General features: G+C 30.3%; 3 protein-coding genes across 4 annotated transcripts; 2 read left to right on the top strand and 1 right to left on the bottom strand.

Annotated features, from left to right (window-relative positions):
- Window positions 1–2,366: 2,366 nt before the first annotated feature.
- Window positions 2,367–10,941, top strand: LOC109796201 (autophagy-related protein 9). 2 transcript variants are annotated; one of them, XM_020355878.3, is made up of 12 exons: window positions 2,367–2,690; window positions 3,482–3,669; window positions 3,966–4,028; window positions 5,031–5,677; window positions 5,762–6,082; window positions 6,396–6,636; window positions 7,531–7,710; window positions 7,802–8,008; window positions 8,138–8,215; window positions 8,302–8,372; window positions 8,542–8,652; window positions 9,917–10,941. In XM_020355878.3, exons 4-12 carry the CDS (start codon window positions 5,103–5,105, stop codon window positions 10,719–10,721), a joined length of 2,589 nt encoding a protein of 862 aa, XP_020211467.2. In that variant the 5' UTR covers window positions 2,367–2,690; window positions 3,482–3,669; window positions 3,966–4,028; window positions 5,031–5,102; the 3' UTR covers window positions 10,722–10,941. The 2 variants fall into 2 exon arrangements, with proteins under 2 accessions (XP_020211467.2, XP_020211468.2); XM_020355879.3 differs by having other exon boundaries at window positions 2,368–2,690; window positions 6,414–6,636.
- A 2,621-nt stretch (window positions 10,942–13,562) lies between these two features.
- On the bottom strand, window positions 13,563–14,740 carry LOC109796373 (RING-H2 finger protein ATL16). The gene has a single exon (XM_020356048.3). The coding sequence runs from the start codon at window positions 14,558–14,560 to the stop codon at window positions 13,661–13,663; it is 900 nt and encodes a 299-aa protein (XP_020211637.1). The 5' UTR covers window positions 14,561–14,740; the 3' UTR covers window positions 13,563–13,660.
- Window positions 14,741–19,125: 4,385 nt separating this feature from the next.
- Window positions 19,126–19,500, top strand: LOC109795791 (ethylene-responsive transcription factor ERF098). Its single transcript, XM_020355331.3, has one exon. It carries the CDS (start codon window positions 19,126–19,128, stop codon window positions 19,498–19,500), a length of 375 nt encoding a protein of 124 aa, XP_020210920.1.
- The last annotated feature ends 3,487 nt before the right edge of the window (window positions 19,501–22,987 follow it).

Here is a 22,987-nt window from a genome sequence, read left to right as displayed (position 1 = left end):
TAAAAACCAAGTCATGCGGTTCAACTAGTGACCTACTGGTTTAACCTTTGACCCACTGACCCAGTACCTTAACCGGTTCGATGACCGGTCCGATTTTTAAAACTAATATAATAACACATAATTTTTTATATTTTATAATATCATGTTTATTTTGGGATTGGTAGTTAATTGATCCATGCGGATATGATCTCGATTTTCGATTCTAGAGGTATGTTGCAAAGTCGCATGCTCCGTTTGGGCCTCATGGGCCTACTACGAAGGGACTTATAGTGGGTGCTCAGGACTTAGAACCCAGTTGAGTTTCAATACAACCCAATGTTGTGGGCCTTCAGTACTGTTGCCATTTTTACTATTTCCAGTCTCTATTCTATTTCGATAATCACTTGCAACGCTAATAAAAAGCAAAGAAACTTGTGCAGCAGTTCACATAACCCCATTAAAATATAAACACAAAAGAAAATTCAAATGATGCAACCATGCTACTAACATCGTGCACTTTTTTTTTCCCTGGCATTTTAAGGTCATCTAATCCAAAATATTTGGAAAGCAATAAATTGATTTATTAGTAGGGAAACAAATACAAGAAAATTTATGGGCGTTTGTTTAGATGGTTAAGTCATGCTATTGAAGGGATGATAGAAAGTTTATACCATATTCTAATTATGTTTAGCCTCTACATTCAAAATTTAAATTATATAATAAGATATTCTTTTAATTGCATGTTAGTGTATGATTTGATGACAACTTCAAAGTTATTAAATACATAATTAACAACTCATATATTTTATTTATTATAGGATATGCATAAGTGAATGATTTATATTCTGCTCAATAATATTGCTTACAATTCATTCATCTCTTAATAAAGAGATTTTCCATGTTACACGGATAATATGCACATCCATATATGATTATGTATATTTTTATATTAATTATTCATGTATCTAATACGTTATTGACTTCTTTTTTTATAATTACTTTCTTCAAGTGTAGGAGTCAAGTTTTTAAAGGAAAAAATATATAATCAGAAAGAAAAAAAATTCACTAGAATCAAGTTTTTTGACCAGATTAATCATTGACAAAATTCAATGATACTCCATATTAATAATATGGTTACCAAATTTTTTTTAACTAATTTTACCTCATTTAATCATTCTTTCTCTAACATACTTTTCATCTAATGGAGATTTTTAATTTCAATGATTTTTTTAATTCTTGATATCAAATTTCAATGAAAAGTGTTTTAAGAGATAAAAACCTATATTTTGAAATGAGATTAACACACTTAAACAGTGTTAACTAATTTATTAAGTAATTCATTTTTTTACTTATATTTGAGATCAGGTGACGAATAATTCGACGAATTGATATAATAGTTAGATATTTATCATTCATACAAGATAATTTATGTAATAGAGAATCTATGTTCGATCTTCATCATATAATCAAGACAATGAAAACTTCTATAAGATAAACATAATTAGTTTTTAATCTAATAGCCGGAGTTACATGTGGCAGGAAAAAAATTGAGACCAACAAATGATATAAAGAGTGTTAATAAAACATTGTTTTTAACACATACTTTTTAGTATATTATTATTATTATTATTATTTATTAGGATTAGAAAATCATAATAATATTTTTTTTAAATAAGAAATGAGTTTTATAAAAAGTTATATTTTTAATAAATCTTAAGTAATAACAAAAATATGTTAAAAAATATACTATTAGTATTTTCTTTTAACATATTAAAATTATATCCAAAATAATAACTTTTTATGATGAATTATATTTGAAACCATTTATTTACAAGTTAGGATCAACAAACACAAACTTACCATATAAGACAAAGATGTAATTTTTTTGTTTTGTCATTACATATACCTGTTTTCATATCTTTAAATCATTTTTGAAACCTTTAAAATTTTATTTTTTTAATATATTTTTTTTCCTATCCATCCTACCAAATACAATGAAATAATCTATACTATTATATAAAAATATAAAAATGATATATTTCTGTTAATTGCTTTAGTTTCTATTTTTCATATGTACCTTTTTATTTATTTATTTTATTTGATTTTCACAAATTATATGACATTTTTTTAATTATCTTTTTTATTTTATCTTTCACAATAAATAATTACGTGTTACAATCTTTTTGCATAGAGGTACCACTTTTTTTTTTTTTTTTCCTGCACAAAATACATAAAGACATGGTAATAAAAAGATAATGATAGTATTTGGAATTTTGAAGGAGGTGGAAGGAATACTTTATTGGATAGAACTTATGGGTGAAGGTAAAGACTAGAGAGAGCCAAACACGGCGTTCCTATTATATTAGACAATCTTTGAGTCTAGGAAGAGGAAGAGACAGAAGTGAGAAGACACAACACAACACAAGTACTCTACAACTTATATTTCCCAAACGCTAACTTTATCAAATTAATTATTTTAATTAAATATAATTTTTATCACTGTAATTTCATCGTCTTCCACGCAACTACAACCAAAAAAATAAAAAAAAACCAAAGAAAAACCCTTTCTCTTCTCTCTTTGCGTTCTTCCCCCAACTTCTATCTCCTTCTTCAAATTCTTCATCTCTCACTTTGTTTTCCCCAAATTCCATTCCTTTACTCGATTCCTCCGTTACTCCCGAGCTCTTTCCACCTTATCTGCTCCCTTCAAGGTGCGTAACGTTATCTCTTTCTTTTCCTTCATTGTTCGCTCTTTTATTTCTCGCTTTATCGTTTAATAGCTCTATAAGGTATAGATGATTTCGGTGTTTATAAGGAACGATGAACAACGAGTTTCTGTGGCTCCAATTTCTATTTGTTTCAGCAATTTTTGTTTCTCTGAATTGTTTTTTGTTGCCAAGGTTAGTTTTTTTTGACTTGTTTGGTTACAAGTGTCGATTATTCAATCGTGACGTGGTGATCGGTTTTGTTTACCGCGCGAAGTGTCTCTCAATGCAGTTGTGTTTTAATGCGAACCTGACAGCTAAATTTATGGTATATGGCTTCCGGTTTTGGATTTTTGCTTTATCATGTGAAAACAAAGAAAAGCTCATTACTTTTTGTTTTTTTTACTGTCTTACCTGCTTTGCGAATGCAACAAAAGGAAAAATTTTCCCCTTTTTTGAATGCTATATGGATATAGAACACGGTGCGCATGGTCTTTGTGGTGGGGTTAGCACATGCATGGTCAAGTGAATGCTGTCATAGATATGAATTTTGGCTTGGTGTGTCAGAGTGTATAACAGTTTGCTAGTTAATGAGGAGGTTGTGTGGTGTTTGTGTATCATGTGGCACTAGAATTAAAGTTATGTATGTGTTGAATGTGTTGTATGAAAAAGAGGATGTAAAAATAAACCTTTTTTTTCAGGGCGGTAGACTATAATGAAATTTGTGGAAGTTAGGATACAAAGTATAATGGTGTTTTTTTTGAAGTTTGAAGTTGATGCCAACCTGTTTGTAACAGGTTATTCACTGCATTCAGGCATTCTCGTACAGCTTGAGGTGCTTGTGCTGAAAGGAAATATTTCTTGCTGCGAGTAAATGCTGTTTGCACCAATTAGCAAACAGGCAGAAAAATCAGTTGCAAGTGGCAAGCAACAAATAGTCATCCTATATTGTGTTTGGCTGGAGCCTTGAGGTGGATAAATAAAGGTATCCCGTAGTAGTAATTGAAGATGACATGAAATATGCAAGAAAAATATTTAGAAGAAAAATATTGTTGAAAGTATGGCTTGCCATCGATTTCACTTTCACTGCTTTTACCTTTAGTTATGATTATTGGTCCATTGGATTATTCAAACCTGACACCAAACATTTGTGCTACTGATTTTGATTCTTATTGAACACTGAGGATTACCTGCAGCTTTCTTTCATGAACTTTTATATACATATATATATGTTTTTGTGAAAAAATGGTGTGATACTGATGTCTGAGGATGATAATTTAGGTGCTTCTCCCCCTTCAAATCTTTTGGAATGTCAGCAGTGACGCCGAGATTGATCATGATCAGGTATGTTGCTCATTCATTGGTAGGAGTCTTGGTCTGGATACATTGACAATATTTTTTGTGTTGCAAACTCCATACACATGATGCAAGACCTTCTTGAGTTGACCATATCTGGCTGGTGTTTCAAATTTTTTCTTCTCTTTTATTCTTCAATTGTTGAGGTGGGTTGGTGTACAGTATGACTGATGACAAATGTGTAGCTTATCCTAATATCTATTTTAACTTTTTAGTTTTTATGTTAACCTTTTCTATGTTGTCAATAGTCGCCGTATTGGCCACTGTAGTGGTGGAGTGGAGTGGCTCCTTGCCGCTACAGTACCCCATAGTGGGGCATTTCACTGGAATGGCTGCAAAACCGTGAAGCGGTTTACAAAAATAAAAAATTACTTCACCTAATGAGAGTTTTTTTTTTGTTCTCTTTTGTTGTTTTTCTTCCTTCCCCCCCCCCCCCCTTTTTTTTTTCTTTTTTGTTGGCAGCAGCAATTTTTGTTATTCTGTTCAATTTTTTTACATGTATGGTTGTGTTCTTTGGTAGTCAGCAAAATCATTGCCCGACTAAATGCTAATCAACAAACAAATCATAGTTTTGGTGCTGCTGATACTCATACACCATCAGTGGTCAGCAGGATGAAGATTGAATTTTGATGTTTACTTTTTAGTTACTCAGTACTTTAATTACTTTAGGCTTTAGCTTTAGATGATTTAAAGCTTTGAGCACGTTGTCTCCTTGACTTTTAATTATGTTTTGTTTAAGCACTATGAACTTTTATTATTAAAAATTATTAATACATGGATTTTGAGTTATTTTTCTGTTTTTTAACTTATATATCTATACATACGTTATTAATTATTTAATATATATAAATATAATATTAGAATAGTGGTCATCCCACTGTTTGCAATCGTGCTATCCCACTTTTGAGGTTGACCACTCCACTCTGTTATCCGGGATTGACATCTATGAACCTTTTGAAGATTCTAATATTGATTCCATTGTGTTTGTAGGACTTTGTCATAACCATTTTGTCTACTGGGCATGGACTGGCTGTTTATGCCCACTGTTAGTGTCTGTGAACAATGTTTAGCAGGCCAAGGGGTGCCAGTGCTTTTAGTATATTCAAATGGAAACATCCAGGGGCGTCATCTCTGACAACAGGTTTACTTCACGAAGATCCGCCGGAGATTGAATTGTCTGATTATGGAAAGATCCCCAGTCCAGGAAGTGAGAGCCCTTCAGGGCTTCTTAATGGTGAAAGCCTAAATGTAGAACCAATTGCCGATTTGGATCTCTTCTTTGAAAGGCTTTACAGCTACTACTGTGAGAAAGGGCTATGGTGCATCATTATTAAGTGGATTGTTGAACTTCTAAGTCTGGGGTTCACTATATGTTTTTCTGGATTTTTTTTACTATATGTAGATTGGAATGGGCTCCGTAATGCAAAGTGTGGGATGGATGCGGTTGAATCCGGAATTAAGCCCTGTGATCTTGCTAAAGAAGCTCTTCATCAACACCCTTTAACCCCACTAACACTTACCAAAGCTATTATTGTTGGATACTTGGGAATATTTTCTATCTATTGGATTTTTTGCTTCTTGAGATTCTTTGCTCAACTAAAGGATATTCTGGAAATTAGGCATTTTTACTATAACAGGTGAGTATGAATGATAAACAGTTAAATTGCAATGAAACAAATGGTTAATTGTTTTTGCCATATCTTACCATGGTTGTCTTGCAGTCTCCATGTTACTGACTATGAGATTCAAACCATGCCCTGGGCTACAATTCTTGAAAAAGTTGTTCTGGTACAAAGGTCTCAACAACTTTGTGTGGTAAAAGATCTTTCTGCTCACGACATTGTCATGCGGTTGATGCGGAAGGAGAACTACTTAATTGGAATGCTCAACAAAGGTGTACTAGCTTTCCCTATTTCACAGTGGTTTCCAGGTGCTGGTCCAACAGTGAAATCTAGTTCTAATGGAACACAGAATCGTTTAATACTAACCAAGACCCTTGAGTGGACTTTGAATTGGTGCATCCTGCAGAGCATGTTTGATCGGTAAGTTAATTATTAGACAAATGCCTGTTGTTTTACAATCACAGAGTTCTATCATTTGATCTTTTAATTCATTCATAATGTGCACAAGTTTATCTTCTATGGTAATCATCAAATTTTCGGTTTAGGCTATTTTCAGGAAATCATTTGTTGGTTCGAATGATGCAATGACCTTTTAAATGTAGGATGGTACCTTGTAGAAGGTTACAATTTATATCTAGATATTTGGTGGTAACCTGTTAAGCAGTTCATATGACATGACAATGTGATTATACTATACTTTTTCCAATATTTATATTTATATTTATATTCTCAGAACTCAAATGTGCTGCAGAAACTTTTGTGTCAGAAGGGATTTTGTGTCAAATCCAAAGACATTACAAAAAAGGCTTATGGTAGTTGGGCTTGCAATGCTTCTACTCTCTCCATTTCTTGTCATATTCATGGTGGTATATCTCTTTTTGAGGCATGCTGAGCAATTCTATAATCATCCTAGCACGGCATCATCTCGAAGATGGTCAAATTTGTCTAGGTGGATCTTTAGGGAATTCAATGAGGTATTGTTTTTCTTGATTTTTTATGTTCTGCTCTTCTGCTGCTCTCATGGTGATAATATATAATAAGGACCACAAACACTTTGATGTCATATCAAAGACCAATTCTCCTAGACATTTGAGTTGTTTCATGGAAAGCCCTTGAAAGGTTGTATATTTAATGCATGTATTTCCTTTTAGTATCTGAAAAAGTTTCATCATGGAAGAAAGATTTTAACTTGCAAACAATTATTTATGAAAATTCTTATTAAAAATGATAAGAGGAAATTACAAGAAAGGAATTCTTGATAAAAATATTTCTAGTTTAGGAACAATCGATTGTTTAACTGGTTAATGATGTTTGCATAGTGGTTTATGAATGACCACTTAATTGACTTAATTATCCAATAACCAGTCTAATTGTTTATTATTCCTACTTCTCAAACTGTAAAATCTTTCCCAGAAATCCTTTTTGTAACTTTTTTGGAAAGATGATAGATATTATTCTAGCCAATAGTCATTACTAGCTTGCTCGTCCTTACATATTTCTTTGAATCAGGTCTCTAATTATTAAATGTAGATGAGTGAAAGGAATTTCTAGTTTCTTTAATTGAATTATATTGCTTTTTTTTTTTTTGGTAATTATTATATTGCTTGTTTAACACAACTTATTTGAAGAAAACCTATATATTATTATATAGTAGTAATCTAAGTTGTGAAAGTTACTGGAGATTGAGTTTGTTGTTGTATATGTGTTTTCTTGTTCTCTTTGTGACAAAGGCATTAATTGGTCAAAAGTGGTATTTAGTTTTATCTGTTAATAGTTTGAAACTGATGCTGCCTAGTTATCTTTATTAACATAATCACTTGTATCCTTTTACTTTTATGCTAGAGCTTATTAATAAACTTGTGTCATAGGTGGACCATCTCTTCAAGCACCGGATTAATAGCAGTGTATTGCATGCATCTGATTATGTCAAGCAATTTCCTTCACCCATCATATCTATCATTGCAAAATTCATCTCTTTTGTATCGGGTGGCTTCGCTGCAATTCTGATCATCATTGCTTTTCTCGAGGAGTCTCTACTAGAGGGCCATGTAATGGATTTTTGTTAATTTTGCATAAGTTATACATTATGTCATGGCAGTCACTAAGGATTTTTCTTTTTTCAAATGAAACATATTGCAGATATTTGGTCGGAACTTGTTTTGGTATGGTGCTGTTTTTGGAGCTATAACTGCCATTAGCCGGGCTGCTATTACAAATGAGCTTCTGGTCTTAGATGCTGAGGGAGCAATGTCTATGGTGGTTCAGCATACACATTATATGCCAAAGAGATGGCGTGGCAAAGAAAGTATTGAAATGGTCCGTGTTGAGTTTGAAACCTTATTTCAGGTACTCTACATGAGGCGTTTGTTTAAAGCATTCACATTTAGATAGATCAACCCTTATCTGTTCTCTGTTTTCGTGATAGCATAGGTTTGAACATAACTTTTGATGCTCTTGTATTTTTTAATGGTGCAGTATACTGGAATGATGTTACTAGAGGAAATGGCCTCAATTTTCCTCACTCCGTACTTACTTCTGTTTGTTGTCCCAAAGGTCATTTCTGTGCTTGGAGATAAGATAACTTTCTTTATATGCCATCTGGTATAATGAATTAACTATTTGGTGTTTTCATTTTGCAGCGGGTTGATGATATCTTGCAGTTCATTGCTGATTTCACTATAAATGTTGAGGGTGTTGGCCATGTTTGCAGGTTAGTGTGGATTTTTCATTTTCATCTATATAAACTGGTATCCCTCACCTCTGGCCATTCTTTGGGGCTTCAACAGTTTAATTAATTAATTTATTTTTGAGTTCGAAGTTTTCATGTGTTACTGGCAGAACATATTGATTATATTGTTATGTCTATGATGCTTTCACAGTTTTAGCGCCTTTGATTTTCAAGAGCATGGAAACAGTCATTATGGTTCCCCTTGCAATGCTCCTTATAGCCGGAGAAGTTCCCAGGGGAAGATGGAGAAATCATTGCTGAGGTATGGTTTTGGCTGGGCTTGCCATAAACACAGCACTGGTCTAATAGAATTTTATTACATTACACTACCTTCATTTCTATTTATAAGACTCAATTACCTAATTCATCATGATTTAAAAAAAGTAGTTAATTTAATTGATAGCTATAAATTTGTCCTATTTATATATATATTTTTTCTCTAAAACTATCCTATATTATTTGTCTTTCCTAATTAATACTCATATCTTTTAACCAATTAGAATGCATATCCTATGTTATTTATCTCTCCTAATTAATACTTATATTTTTCCTAACCAATTAGAGTGCATGTTTTTTAAAGAGTTTATAATTAATACATTTTATCAAATTAAGAGAACACAAATTAATTAAGGGTATTTTAGTCTAAAACAATTAATATATGAGACAATATGAATTGGTCTTATATAAAATAACATACAATTATTCTAAACTGGATCTTATAAATAGGAACGGAGGTTTCATTGATGTTGTTTCAAAGAATCTATTAGGTTCTATCATTTCTCTTTTATTGTTGTCTTTTATCCTGCCTTCAAGCTTTGATAGCAGTTGGAATGGGGTAAATGTTTTTTTTTCTTGGTGGGGAAGGAGAGGAAAAGAAATGATTTCATTGGAAAATAGATAGATAGTTAGTTATCTAAGTTCCTTAGCTACAAGAACACAGGAAGGAAGGAAATAGTGCCATTAATTATCCATATATCTAATTTTGCCTTTAAAAATTATTCCCATTGCTTTTCTGATGATTCGGAAACTTTTTTTTTTTCCTTTTCCTCTAAAGTTCAATATACTGAATATAGTCTTTCTCGTCCATTCTTCTGGGACAAATGACAATTAGAGTGTCCAACCAATGGCGTCAACAATTAGATACCACCGCTAAACTTCCTCAATGCTCCAATCTTATATTTGTGTGTTTGAAATTTTATCTTTTGATCTCCAATTCTCCATTTTGTAGTTGACTTGCTTATGCTGTCAATGGTTCTCGTGTGAAATCATGGAAAAAATGAAAAGATGATAATTTTTAGCAGAAAAAGGAGAAAGGAAAAATTATGCTCATTTGGAGCAGAATTAAAATGATGTTTCTAGTTTGATTTTACTCTATAAATAATGCTCCTTAGGAAACTTGAATATTTTTTTTACTGCTTTTGAAATCTTTTACCTCAGGGCAGATGATTTTTTTATTGTTTTGGAACACTGATGTGAAACTGTGACAAGATGATTTTTGTTGTGTTTAACTTCTGTTGTCATCACAGCTTTCAGAGTAGTTACCCATCTTGGGAACCAAATGCAGAGGGAAAGCAGTTCTTGCTAAATCTTAGAACATTCAGAGAGAGAAAGTTATCGGTGCGTGGGGACATACACGCGGCTTCCCCTCCTAGAATGTGGAGGGTTAGTCCCAATATGGGAAGCAATGGAGACAGAAACAGGTTCATATCCAGGGAAATGTCGTACAGTACTTCTGCAACTGGTAATCACTTGGGTTTGTGGTTGATTGAAGCCAACCAAAGCAATCATCCCTATCTTCTGGATTGGTACTATACATCTCGATCTCATGACGCCAATCTGGGAGATGTTCCTTCCGAACCATTTGGAGTAATAGAGCATCATTCTAGAGAGCATTGGATGCCCTCCACCTTGACACAGACTGCAAGTGGGTATGAGGAATACTCAAACGAGTATCACGAAGGTCGAGCTGCATCTCATCTTGGGACTTCCACATCAGTTCCAATCTTCAGGGAAAGCCTAATTCAGGATCGAATTTATAATGTACTGTCCCATCCTAGCAGGAGTCATTGGTGGGCTAGAAGTAACCCACAGGGTGGACAAACTCAGACAAGCTTTTATGAGCCTCCAGATTTCAATCAGGACACACATAATTATTATGAAAAGTTTTCTGATAAAGGGTCAGAGGATCAAGATCATGAACAGCACTTGTACTCTAGAGATAGTGACAGATTATCTAGAACATACACAGATGACTTAGGGGCAGGGGAATTTAATCTTCATTTTGACGATATATATAGCAGACCTCCAGATACTCCCCCTGCAAGCTTTTGAGTGACAGCTCTGTTCCTCATTATTTATTTCGGAGGTTCTTGCTGTCATGAGCATGAATACATTTCCAGGTCTATTCTTTGTTGTATATAGATTCGTTGTAATGAGGTTAGACAGTTAAATGAGCCTCAGTTGATGTTGGAAGGTCTCGAGATTACCTTAAAGGGGTATGGGATGCCTTCCTTTCTTCTTGTAAGTATATATATATATATATATATATATATATATATATATATATATATATATATATAAAGAACTCATTCTGTCAAATGTCCTAATAATTCTGACCCAATTTCTGTTATTTTTTTCTTTTCAAAAACTTGTTTTTTTTTCCTTTACTAGTTCTTTGGTTAGATGGAAGTAGAGATGAGGGAAGACAATGTTCTTAACTGGCTGAATTCAAAATTTTGGAGGGTAGAAGACTAAAGTTTTTCCTCACTAAAAATGTGATGAAGACAAATGAAAACAAAACTTGTAAATTTTACCTCAAGTTGATTCCCATCTGGTCATTGTTTGAAGATAGATTAGGTTCCTATGTTGGCTGTCGTTAGAAGTAAAATTTTGCCTTTCAGAAGAGAAGGTACAGATTTTTTGCCTTTAAAGTTTTACTATTATGCCAAGCATTTGAAAGTGTTTTTAAAAAATGTTTTGGTACACAATGATACGAATGTTCTCTCTTTTTTTTGGAAAAATACTTTCAACATACAAAACATTTTTTTTTGGTAAAGATAGGAAAGATTACAAAAATGGTCGCAATGAAGATTGAACTTAGGTCCTCATGCTTTTAACTATCCCAACCCCTTCCCATCCAACAATATACAAAACATTTAAAGTACATTATTTTTATCTCGAATATGTTTTATATTTTATGCAAAATGGTCCTTGCATGTTTATATCAATTAATTGTATTTATGATTAAATTTTGATCTTATCACTATAGCTATTAAACTACCAAGGTATTTTTTTGTGTGTTCATATGTATTTTTTTTTAAATATATCGTTACAACTTAACTAAATTAAAATATTAGAACATATATAAAACATATAACTGTCAGTATTCTTTCTGTTAGGGTTATAACTAATTTCAAATATTTGCTTCATACTATGGATTCTAACGATGTTTAAAATAAAGGAGGACTTTGCAAACTAGGGAAGTGGAAAATGAGAGATTGTTACTATAGGTTGATTGTAATTGGAGTGGTCCACAGTACTATACAGAACGGGTGGAGCTAGCAATTTTATTTTGAGGAGCCCAATACAAAGAGCATTTTACGGATTCAAATACAAATAAAACTGAAAAAATGAAAAATTAAAGAAAAATACTGTAAACGAGAACAATATTATATTAAAGGTTAAAGTTAAAAATATATATATATATATATATAATGTAATAAAATAGTTACATCTTCGGAGAGCCAACATTAACCATTAGTGTGAAAGGTGCCGTTCACATCATGCGCGATTTAAAATTTAGTGCGTTTAGATTGTATACCTTCCCCGTTTCTAGTAAAATTCATGGATTAATTATGAGTCAATTTCGATAAAGTTTTTAATAAATATTTATAGTAAAAGGATAAAAAGTAAAATAAATCATAGTTAAAAATAAGTTACGTATTTCACCATTTTGAAAAACGAGAACTTTTATAAAATAAAATATTTTGTAAATATTTCTTGAAAAAATTATCTAAATAAAAAATGAATCCAATTAAGAATATATTAAAAATAAACGTGTCAATGTTGGTAACACTAGCACACTAGTATTTAAGAAATGTTACTAAGTTATGTGCTTGTCAGTATTTTTTCAAAATATTTTCAATAATTAATAATTCAAATAGTATTAAATAACAACGTAAAATTTTTAAATTTATATTTTCGAAATCAAAACCTTTTATATATATATATATGATAGTCTTACATAATATTTGATTGAAGATGAATAAAAGAAAGGAACAATGTTTTTATAAACCTTTTTTATTTAATTTAATTTTTAGGAGAGGACGGATGACAACAAAATCTCTCTTGATTTAAATTTAACTCCTTTCAAAATTGGAGAGATCTAAAGGAGAAGAAAGAGATTTTAAAAACATAAAGTTATAAAGATAAAAAATAAATTAATTTAAAAAAAAACTCACTTGTAAATTGTGATGGAACAAGAAAAAAATTACCTTCTCATCCAATTTTTTTTTTTAATTTCTCTTTTCCTTTTTCCTCTCCTCCATTAAAATCTTTTTATCTTTTGAATAAAATAAAACCTTAATAAACTGTTAACTGTACGTTATTATCTAATATTTTTTTTTAAACTATAAGTTATTGACTAATTCTTTTTGTGACAGTTTTTTTTCCCCTCTTTCAACAAAGTGTTCTCTGTATGTACGGTCATCAAATCGATGCTTAAGGAACCCGACTTGGTAGTTTCAACTACCAGTCTGTACAAGCTATCCTGAATAGTCTCTACTGTCGGTATCCTTTTTGTCTCAGATATTTTCATATATCATAAGACAAAAGGTGTAGTAAGTAGTAGTAATACCAAGTTGGTATCCTAAGTAGTTAGTGCTGTCTTTTGCACTTGCCTATGTCATCTGCATTTCTCATGCTGTTACTTATAGCTTCTCATTGTGTTGGCCCCTCACATCACAACTCTGCCTTCAATTCAATTCATTCGACACTCAAACAATGGAACCATAGATCATAAGTGCAAGTAATCATTTTCTTTCATTTCTGATTTAACCAATGTAATGACATGCCTCTACAACAACATTCCTTGTGTCAAGAGTGTCAAACTCACTCTATATAGTGTCAGTCCTCACTGTGCATACTCAAATTTAAAGATGTCACCAACAAAACTACAAAGAGAACAAGGGAGGGAAGTTCATTAAAGGAAAAAAAAAAATACATATTAAACCTCATCCTCCTAAAAGAACTACGGTTTTGAAACTCACATTCTAAGACCTATTATTCTGGTGTATTATGGATTGAAAATCCAAGTAAACTTGCCTATCATTTGCTGAATCCATGGAGAAAGATCTTCGAATAGGCTGAACAGAAAACTGCTCATCTTTCTTCCTAACATCAATACACTCATCTCCCATGATGGAAGAATGGTGACACTTTCTTGTATAGTGACTTCTTCTCTCTCCTATTCTTTCCCTTGAGCCACTTTTTTCTTGGTGCATCCGAGGCAGTGTTGTCCCATGTTCTCCCCCAAGTTCAATGACCACAAAATCTTCATTACTGTCCATGCAAGAGAGCAGTTGAGAATCCTGAGGAGAAGAGCTAGGAGCTGCTATGACATGATCCTGTGGACAGTGTTTGTTGCCTGAAACAATGGTTGATCTACAAAGAGGGCATTTAGCATTGGTTTGAAGCCAAACATCAATGCAATGCAAGTGAAAGGCGTGTTTGCATTTTGGCAAAACTTTTAGCATGTCATGTTCTTGAAACTCATTCAAACAAACCACACAGCCACAGACACTTTGATTAATGTTCTCAACCTCTCCTTTAGTGAATTGAAATGTTGGAATTTCTCTGATGGAAGATTCATCGAGTCCATGGTTCCACATGATGGGAGAGAGTGCAATGAAGGGGTCTTGAACCTCATGCTGTGGAGCTCGTAGGGTTAAGATCCATCTGAATGGATGCCAGTTTGAGCAGCATTTGGCGACAAGAGTTAAGTAGGTGATGAGTGTGATAGCAGTGAAAAAGATGGTGAGGAGAATGATGGGTAAAGCAGAAGCAGAAGCAGAAGCAGAATCTGAAGCATAGTGTGGTGTGTGATGGATTAATGTGGGTGAGGGAGCTTGATGTAGAAGCTTGTAAGAGGGGTTGTGGTGGATCAGTGCCATTTGAAACCTTTGAATGAAAGATATGTGGAGAGTAATGTAACAATTGGATGTTGTTTTGTATAGAAATTAGAGGTCATGTATAATTCATGTTTGATTTAGAGAAGCCGTGATGAAAGTGAAATGCAAATTAAATGAATGCATTTGGATTAGTTCTATGTTCTATGGAACAGGCACATGTGATGTGTTGGTCACAACTCACAAGGAAAAGGAACAATGTCAAGAGAACCACGAGGGCTCAGGTTTGACTCATATAAGGACGGTTATTTATTCCTTTTTCTTTTTTTTAATTATTATTTTAATACATGTATATAACTCTGGGGATGCACTTTAGGATTATTAGGTGATTTTAAAATTGTGTTTATTTTTTCCATACACACCGAAGAAATAAGATCTATCTCTTTATAAGCCGTTAAAGTAGCACTTCCACACGTAAAGTATCAGAAATTTACAAAACATTAAAATAAAAAAAACCATAGCCATGAGATTCATTTATGTTTAAGAGTAAGTATCAATAAACTAAGAGTTTTATTTACAATTTATAATTTATTTATTTTTAAAGATAGGAAAAATTATAAAGATGGTCGCAATAATAATTGAACCTAAGTATTCGTGCTTCTAACTATCCAAATCTCTCTCACTATAAAGAAGACATTTTATTAATAACTCATATTTTATATTAAATTTTAATGACTTAATTATTTAAGAGTAAATATCAATAAACTTAGAATTTTATTTATAATTTATATTTTTTTTTTGTAAAGATAGGAAAAATTATAAAGATGATCATAACGAGAATTAATGAACTTAGGTGCTCGTACTTCTAACTACTCAAATCCCTCTCACTACAAATAAAATATTTTATTAATAACTCATATTTTACATTAAATTTTAATGATTTAATTATTTAACTATAACTTCGTAATATATAAATTAAATCTACAATTTTTTTAAAAATTAAAAAACATATCATATTTTATTATATATTGGGATGACAAAGAAAATTTATAGATAAAGCCTATTATAAATAATAAATGAATAATTAAATGAATAACTATTTAAGAATGTGGTGAAAGTGAGTAGTAAGACATTATATATATATATATATATATAGATATTTATACTTTAAAAATATTAAAAATATTTTTCATTGTATATAAAATAAAATAATTTAATTAATTTTTACTATAAATATATATGTCATAAACACTTATTTTAGAATAAAAATATTTTTTTTAATATAAATACATGTATTTAAAATTATTTATTTTAATTATTTAATTTTTACCTTTTTATTTTAAATTTTGTATTTTAACAAATATTCATGGATACTTATAAATATATGAAAAATTCATTGATAATTGCTAAATGGATACTCGTACTAAATGGGGCAGATAATGTAAACTACTACCAGCTCTTCCTCGTTGTCATCCCTGATTATATAAATTCAAATTAATGATAAATATTTTTATAATTTTTTATTAATTTAAATAATGAAATAAAGTATCAAATAATTTTTTAATTTTTTAGAAATTTGCAAGTGATTAATTTACTTAAAGAGTAAGTCTTAATAAACTTATTTCATTCAATAATTCATGTTTTATATAAAAATTTAATGATACAACTGTTAAATTAAAAGTTTTTAATATATAGATCAAATTTATAAATTTTTTAAAATTGAAAAATTATTTATATTTTATTTCATTAATTCAAATCGATGAATATTAATAAACAATTTATTTTATATGTTGATTTGAATCTATATAACGAATTATACAATAATTTTCAAAAATTTTAAAAATTTGTAAAATTAATCTATACATTAAAAAAATTTAATTTAACGGTTAGATAATTAAAATTTAATATAAAAAATGAATTATAAAATGAAATAAATTTACCAAAGATTTACTCTTATAATAGATGAATCTCTTCCCTTATATATATATATATGATTCATTATTAAGAAGTAATATAATATACTTTTTAGTTGATATAGTATTTAAAAACTCAGAAAATAAAATTATTAATTATAATATAACCAGGTTGGTTATGCTAAATCATAATTAATTAATGAGAATTTCATCACGTATGTTCTATTTTTCATTATTTATGATCAATATACATAGTTAAATATATTCAGATGATTTGCTGATAATTAATCCTCTTTTTAAAATTAATTATGAGAAAATAAAATTTAAAAAATATTTTTTTTAGATATTTTACATTTAATGAAATATTTAATAATTAGTCTTGAAAAATTAAAATAAATAAGCACTTATCTAATTTTTTACACTAAAACGAAAAAAATAAATAATAAAAGATTACAAAGTTTATAAATAAGTTAAAATAGTAATTACATTAACCTTTTATTTTTCTCTATCTTTTAATTTTCCTTAGTCGGTGACATCTTCACACAAAATAATTGTGGATAATTCTAAGGTTTTCTATTTCATTTAGTTGTCACTTTCGACTTTGCCTTTTCCACCGTCCATCATACATAAGTTTCTGACATCCTTGTTTGATTGTCTCCATTGTCTCACGCTCCTCAATTTTCTTGAAATACTTTGTTACAGCAAGCACTGTAATTAAAATTAAGAGGGAATGCATCTTTATTTTGTATGATGCTCGTTTTCTCATTTTAAACGTGTTAACTTTCTGATAAAAAAAATAAAACGTGTTAAATTCAATGTAGTAATATAATACCATGTTTGGGAAGTTGTCTATGCTTTGCCTTTTATGTGTTTTTCTTTTGATCATTTTTTTTGTTTCTTAGATTTCCAACATTTTGTTGATTTCCAAAATCTTTGCTTCCATTGAATTTCATCCAAATAGCGATATTCCTATCAGATTCAGTAAAAAGACCTGCATACCCAAAATCACTTTCAGCAACAGCGTCCCTGTGATTGATCTCAGTGATGCACATGACACGAATGTGATTCAGCTCTCAATTACAATTCAAAAAATTCTCGGGGCTGTTCAACAATTTGTATTCTTTCAGGTTCACTAGCCAATTTTTATTTATTTATTTTTTAAAATTTTGGTCAAACAATGAGATTTTTGAAGCTCAACCAAGTTGATTCTTTACAGATAATTAATGAAACGTTCAGTTGAAATTTTAAGGGAAATTATGTGAGCTGGATGTAGTGATGATGGGGTTTCAGAAAATCTGATGAATAAAACAAAGTTTCTGAAGGGATTTTTACAGCTGAGTAGTGAGTGAGTACAAGCAAAAGTTGTATAAATGAGTGCTTTTTAATTTTTAATTGCTAGCAGCCCAAACTATGATGGTGAAAAGGTTCATATGGTGAGACAGTTTGGGATGCCTACGGTTTTGACCTGAAATCCCAGGTTGCTATTGGTAAGTGATGCACCTTCTTGTGCCAACATAAATACTTGCAAGTGCAATTGTGGCCTAATTCTAATGCATCTTTGTTTCCAAAGAATGTTGAGCCATGTTCTGATGTAGTAATTACTAATTAAGAAGTTAGCGTTTTCAAAGTTTGATCCTTGAAGGCTTAATCTGAAATGAGTTAAGACTTAAAAACTATTGTGACGAATTCAAGTTGTGCAGTATTTTCTCTTTTTTAAATCCATATTTTTGTGTTATTTAAATCCATCATATATGATCATATATATAATATAGTAGTAAGATATGACCCAGTTGCATCATTATGTAGGCATAAAATGTCCTTTGCAATTGCAAAATCTGCAATCAATTAACAACAGCCACAATATTGACACCATTGATTAAAAAAAAATACTTACATTGGTTTTATACGTTTTCTGCAACAGACGTCACTAATAATACAAATGAATTCACCACAAGAGACAAGGGATAAATGAAAAAAGGTCACTCTCTGCTACGTTAGTACGTTTTCATATATATTTTTTTAGTTTGACTTTATACTATATGATATCCTTAGAAAAAGGTTTGAGTTGACATGCACAACAAATAATGCAAATCGAGAGGGCCAGTAAGATCAATTCCAAACCTAAAACCATGATGGCTATTGGATAAAGCAAAATGAAGTTCAATGTTTCACCTTAAATAGAATCCTCTTAACCACGTGATGAATTTAATCTAATATTTTCACGTCTCAATCCCCCCCTTAAATTAATATATAATCTTCTCACGAGAATTTTCACTACAGAATTGATCTTGGGACCAGATGGATCATTAGTTTAGAGAAACAAGTGGCAAGGGAAGTACAAATGGTTATTTTTCTATATCCAAATGTCTATTATGTATTGCAAATAATGATTCGATTTGCATTATTAGCATAAACTTGATGCATGCTCCTTCTGACCTCATATTCTGTCCTATTAGAACTAGGATATGAAAAAGGACTTTCTTTATGAATAATTCTATAGACGACAGGCCTTTAGCAGTGATGATCACTATGTGATCCACATACGTTGAACACTAAAACCAATCTCCATCATGGGGTATCTTAAACATTCATAATTTTCTCATCCATTGAACCTATGATAAATTTCCACACATAGCCAAGACTAGCTACATTGTTAGCTCAATATAAAAGGCCAATTCAAGCTAAGAGCGTGACACAATGGAGGACTTAAAGGAAATGGTAAAGGAAGAAGAACCAAAGCAAATAAAGTATAGAGGAGTACGAAGGAGGCCATGGGGAAAGTTTGCAGCAGAGATTAGAGACTCAAGTAGACATGGAAATCGTGTGTGGCTTGGGACATTTAACACTGCTGAGGAGGCTGCAAGAGCTTATGATCGTGCTGCCTTTGAGATGAGAGGTACTTTGGCCATTCTCAACTTCCCAAATGAACACCCTCCATGCAATGTGCCTTCTCTTGGCAAGTCCTCATCATCTAGAACTCAGCATCAAGTTGTAGTGTTTGAGTGTTTGGATGACAAATTGCTAGAGGAACTCCTTGATTGTGATGACAAAATCATCCATGAAAACTTTTGATAAATAGGAAGATATATATATGGTTCAATTTTGTAAATATAAAAAATTATGTAACACTTTTGTTAAATTAAATATTCTAAAATTTAGAATAACGACTTGTATTTTTTAATCAAGTTATTCAGAATTTAAATTCTGATTTTAAATATAAAATAAACTATGTTAAGAGAAAAATATTTATACATTATTATGATTTCTAACAAATATGAGTCATTACTTTTAATTAATAGATGATCAATATCATAATAAAATAAAATAAAATTATTAAATAGTTATACAATTTTTATTCATACATGTATTTTATTTTAGGATTATAAAATTTGAATAATATCACTTCACACAATTGTTAAGCGGGAAAAACGTAGTTTAGTTATCTCGAAAGCAAGGTACAACTTCTAGGTATAAACTAGATTTTTGAGGATGCCTTGAACTTATTCATTCATCATAACTCGAAGGTGGGGTTATTGATAACACTACGAATAGGCCTTCAACTGATCTTCTTCCATTCCCTTTACAAAGCAATACAGGTCCTATGGTTTGATCCCAATCAAGCATTACCTAAGTAGGCCAAGTAGCTAGACAACAAAAAGTGCATCTTTATTATAGAATATTCCACAGATAAGAAAAATAACATGCTTCACTTTATTTATACATCATCTTATAAGACTTGTGACCCTATAATATTAGTAGTGACCTCACTCACCCATTTTTCAAGAATGTTTTTCTGATTTATATTATTTTTCTGTAATTAAATAAAATGTTTTGAAATTACAATATTATTTTACTTTTATTTATAACAATGTTTTATTACAATTATTTATATGAAATATTTTATTACAATTATTTTCTCAGTTCTTTTATTATATTATAAACACCAAAGATAATTTTTCTTATACTGCGTGTTATTTTAAGTATAAACCTTTGTTTATTTTAAGTTTTTTTTCTTCTATTTCTTTATATAATTTTACTATTATTATTATTATTTAAATTATTGATACTAGAGAAAAGAGACACTTCACATCTCTTTATTTAAAATAAAAATTAAATAGTGATAATATAGTAGATGATTACTTGTTGAGTAAAATATTTAGAGAGTAAAATTTAAGATGCGGGAGAGAAGGAAAAAAATTAGATAAAAAAATATTAGAAGAGAAAGAGTGGTGATGAAAATCTACATCTCAAGGATCCTTTTAGAAGAAATAAGTCTAAGAAGGGTGAAGGTTAGAGTTTACAATAGAGAATCATCCTTGAAGGCCATAAAACCTTTGACAAGATCTATGGTTAGGAAGTTAGAGAAAATTAAGAGAGATGTTATGTTTCTTAGACCTTTGCTTATCATAAGTATAAAGTATGTGTTCTTCTCATAGTTGCTTAGTCTTCTATTGTACATACTTTGTATAGTTTATTTTTTATTCCTCTATATGTAGTAGTAAAATGTATATGTTATTTTTTTGATATTGTATTTAGGGTGTATGTTTCTTTGTTTATAGGTCACGTTTTTAGGATTTAGAGACATGTTCCTTTTTAAAATGTATTCTATTTGACCTTGTATTCATGATCACCAAATTTTAGTTTCTTTTAAGTTTAGTAGTTGGAGTGGAAATAACTATTCTAGTGGTGTGGCAATAACCATTGTAGGTGGTTTGGAAGCAGTAAAGATGTGAAAATAATCAAAAGTGATATTGGACTCGTGTCTTTTTTTTTTCTCTTGACCTAAGTAATTGATTTGACTTAGTTTAACCTTCATTTGGTTAACCAAAGCAAACTAATTCCTTAATTTTTGGTTTAGTTAAGACAAGTCAAAGGCCACCTTGATCGCCCATTTTGGCAAATTCTTTATCTTGAAACTGCTTCTCCAACTATTTACAGATAATAGGACACTTGACACTTGCTCATTAACTCTTTTATATTTAGTTATCGTCCACATGTCTCAAATATATCCACATGACTTGTTTGTGATTGGTGGTACTAAATCTAAGTGTTTCCTTCTTGTCTCCTAGATGTTTAACTTCCTCTCCAAGCTACCTATAGCTTTATATATAGGAGTTTTGACCCATTTTGTACTTACTTTGAGATTTATAAATGATTTGGATGAAACTCCCTCTCCAAATTATCTCTCTCAAAGCTTGTTTTTCTATTTTAAATTCTTCCATTTCTCTTATCCTCGATTGAGTGGTGAGAAATTGAAAAGATTTATCATTTTTCAAGTGTGTGGTACCATCAAGGAGACTCTTTTCATCATCTTGTGTGGTAAAAATAACTTATAGCATCCATGAAAGTCATTGAAGAAGCTTAGAAGAGTCCAAGAGGTAAAGATCATTCCATAGAAACATAAAGAAAAATTTACATCAATACTGTCTCCCTTAGAGTTTTCATCAAGTGGTTTGCTTGTTGGTGATTATAATGACAAAATAGCTAGTTAACAAAAATGTGTAACTAAAAAGGCTTATCACTTTAATTATACTAAAAATAAATCTATATCTATATTAGTAGTAATAGAAATACTAATTTTTGGTGTGAAATATTTGTTTTCATATTTTATCTTTTAATTAACTATCATAAAAAATCTGTACATAATTACAAAAAGGAAAAACTATTTGTTAATTAACTACAAAAGAAAAATTGTTACTCTCTTAAAAATATGAAATGTCTTTTTATTTTTCCTGCTAGTTATTAGTATATAAGTATAAATATTGCTATTATTATTATATTATTATTATTATTATTATTATTCATACAAATAGATATTCAATGTCAATTTTCTATGATTTTACAATTAAAGATTATTTGATTTAATTTGTTTATTTCTACAAATTTTCTATTTATTTATATAATTTTACATTTTTCTATTATTATTATTTTCATCTTATTTTACATCTTAAAATTTAAATCATTGTTTCTTCATTATATAAAGTGTTATAGATAATATAATATTCGAATCGTAAACTAGTAAACGCACTTAATATAGTATCTAGACAATTTCACTAACAAAATATCATACTTTAAGAGCAAAGAAAAAACAGGTGAAAAAAATAAAAAGCATGGAGTCCAATATAACTAGTGTAAATAAGAGAAGTAAAGTTGAAATAGTAAAATAAATATACTTGTTAACAAATTAATTACAAACAATCCATTGCATTAACCCATTTATTTTGGGCCCGTTTCGGGCCCATCGTTGTCAAGATTGGAATCAGTGTTCACATCAAGGTACTATTCAGTTAATTTGGTTTAAGAATGTGAACTATCATTGATTTTGTCGTAAAAAAACTCAACACATTACCTTTTATAAGCTCTTTCTTTTTATCATATTTTTTTATTTATAAAATTCAAAATTCAAAATTTAAAATTTTGCTTAAGATGATCAAACTCAATTCTACTCGGTGTAGTTATCTAACATTACTTTTGCACTTTTAGTATAGAGAATTCAATAAATAAAAAGACTAAAAAAAATCAATATTTTCTTTTAAAGTTAAAGCACGATATTTATTTA

Source organism: Cajanus cajan, chromosome 6, assembly GCF_000230855.2.
Source record: "Cajanus cajan strain Asha chromosome 6, NIPB_CcT2T_4, whole genome shotgun sequence".
Taxonomy (NCBI): domain Eukaryota; kingdom Viridiplantae; phylum Streptophyta; class Magnoliopsida; order Fabales; family Fabaceae; genus Cajanus; species Cajanus cajan.
Note: the sequence above shows the minus strand (reverse complement) of the source record. Positions and strands in the feature narration are given on the sequence as shown.

Bases quoted from the DNA above. Each gene is read 5' to 3' on its own strand.
- LOC109796201 (XM_020355878.3), top strand. From the start codon at position 5,103: ATGTTTAGCAGGCCAAGGGGTGCCAGTGCTTTTAGTATATTCAAATGG. The intron at 5,678-5,761 runs GTGAGTATGAAT...GTTGTCTTGCAG, and splicing joins AGGCATTTTTACTATAACAG to TCTCCATGTTACTGACTATG. The intron at 8,009-8,137 runs GTACTCTACATG...TTAATGGTGCAG, and splicing joins AGTTTGAAACCTTATTTCAG to TATACTGGAATGATGTTACT.
- LOC109796373 (XM_020356048.3), bottom strand. From the start codon at position 14,560: ATGGCACTGATCCACCACAACCCCTCTTACAAGCTTCTACATCAAGCT.
- LOC109795791 (XM_020355331.3), top strand. From the start codon at position 19,126: ATGGAGGACTTAAAGGAAATGGTAAAGGAAGAAGAACCAAAGCAAATA.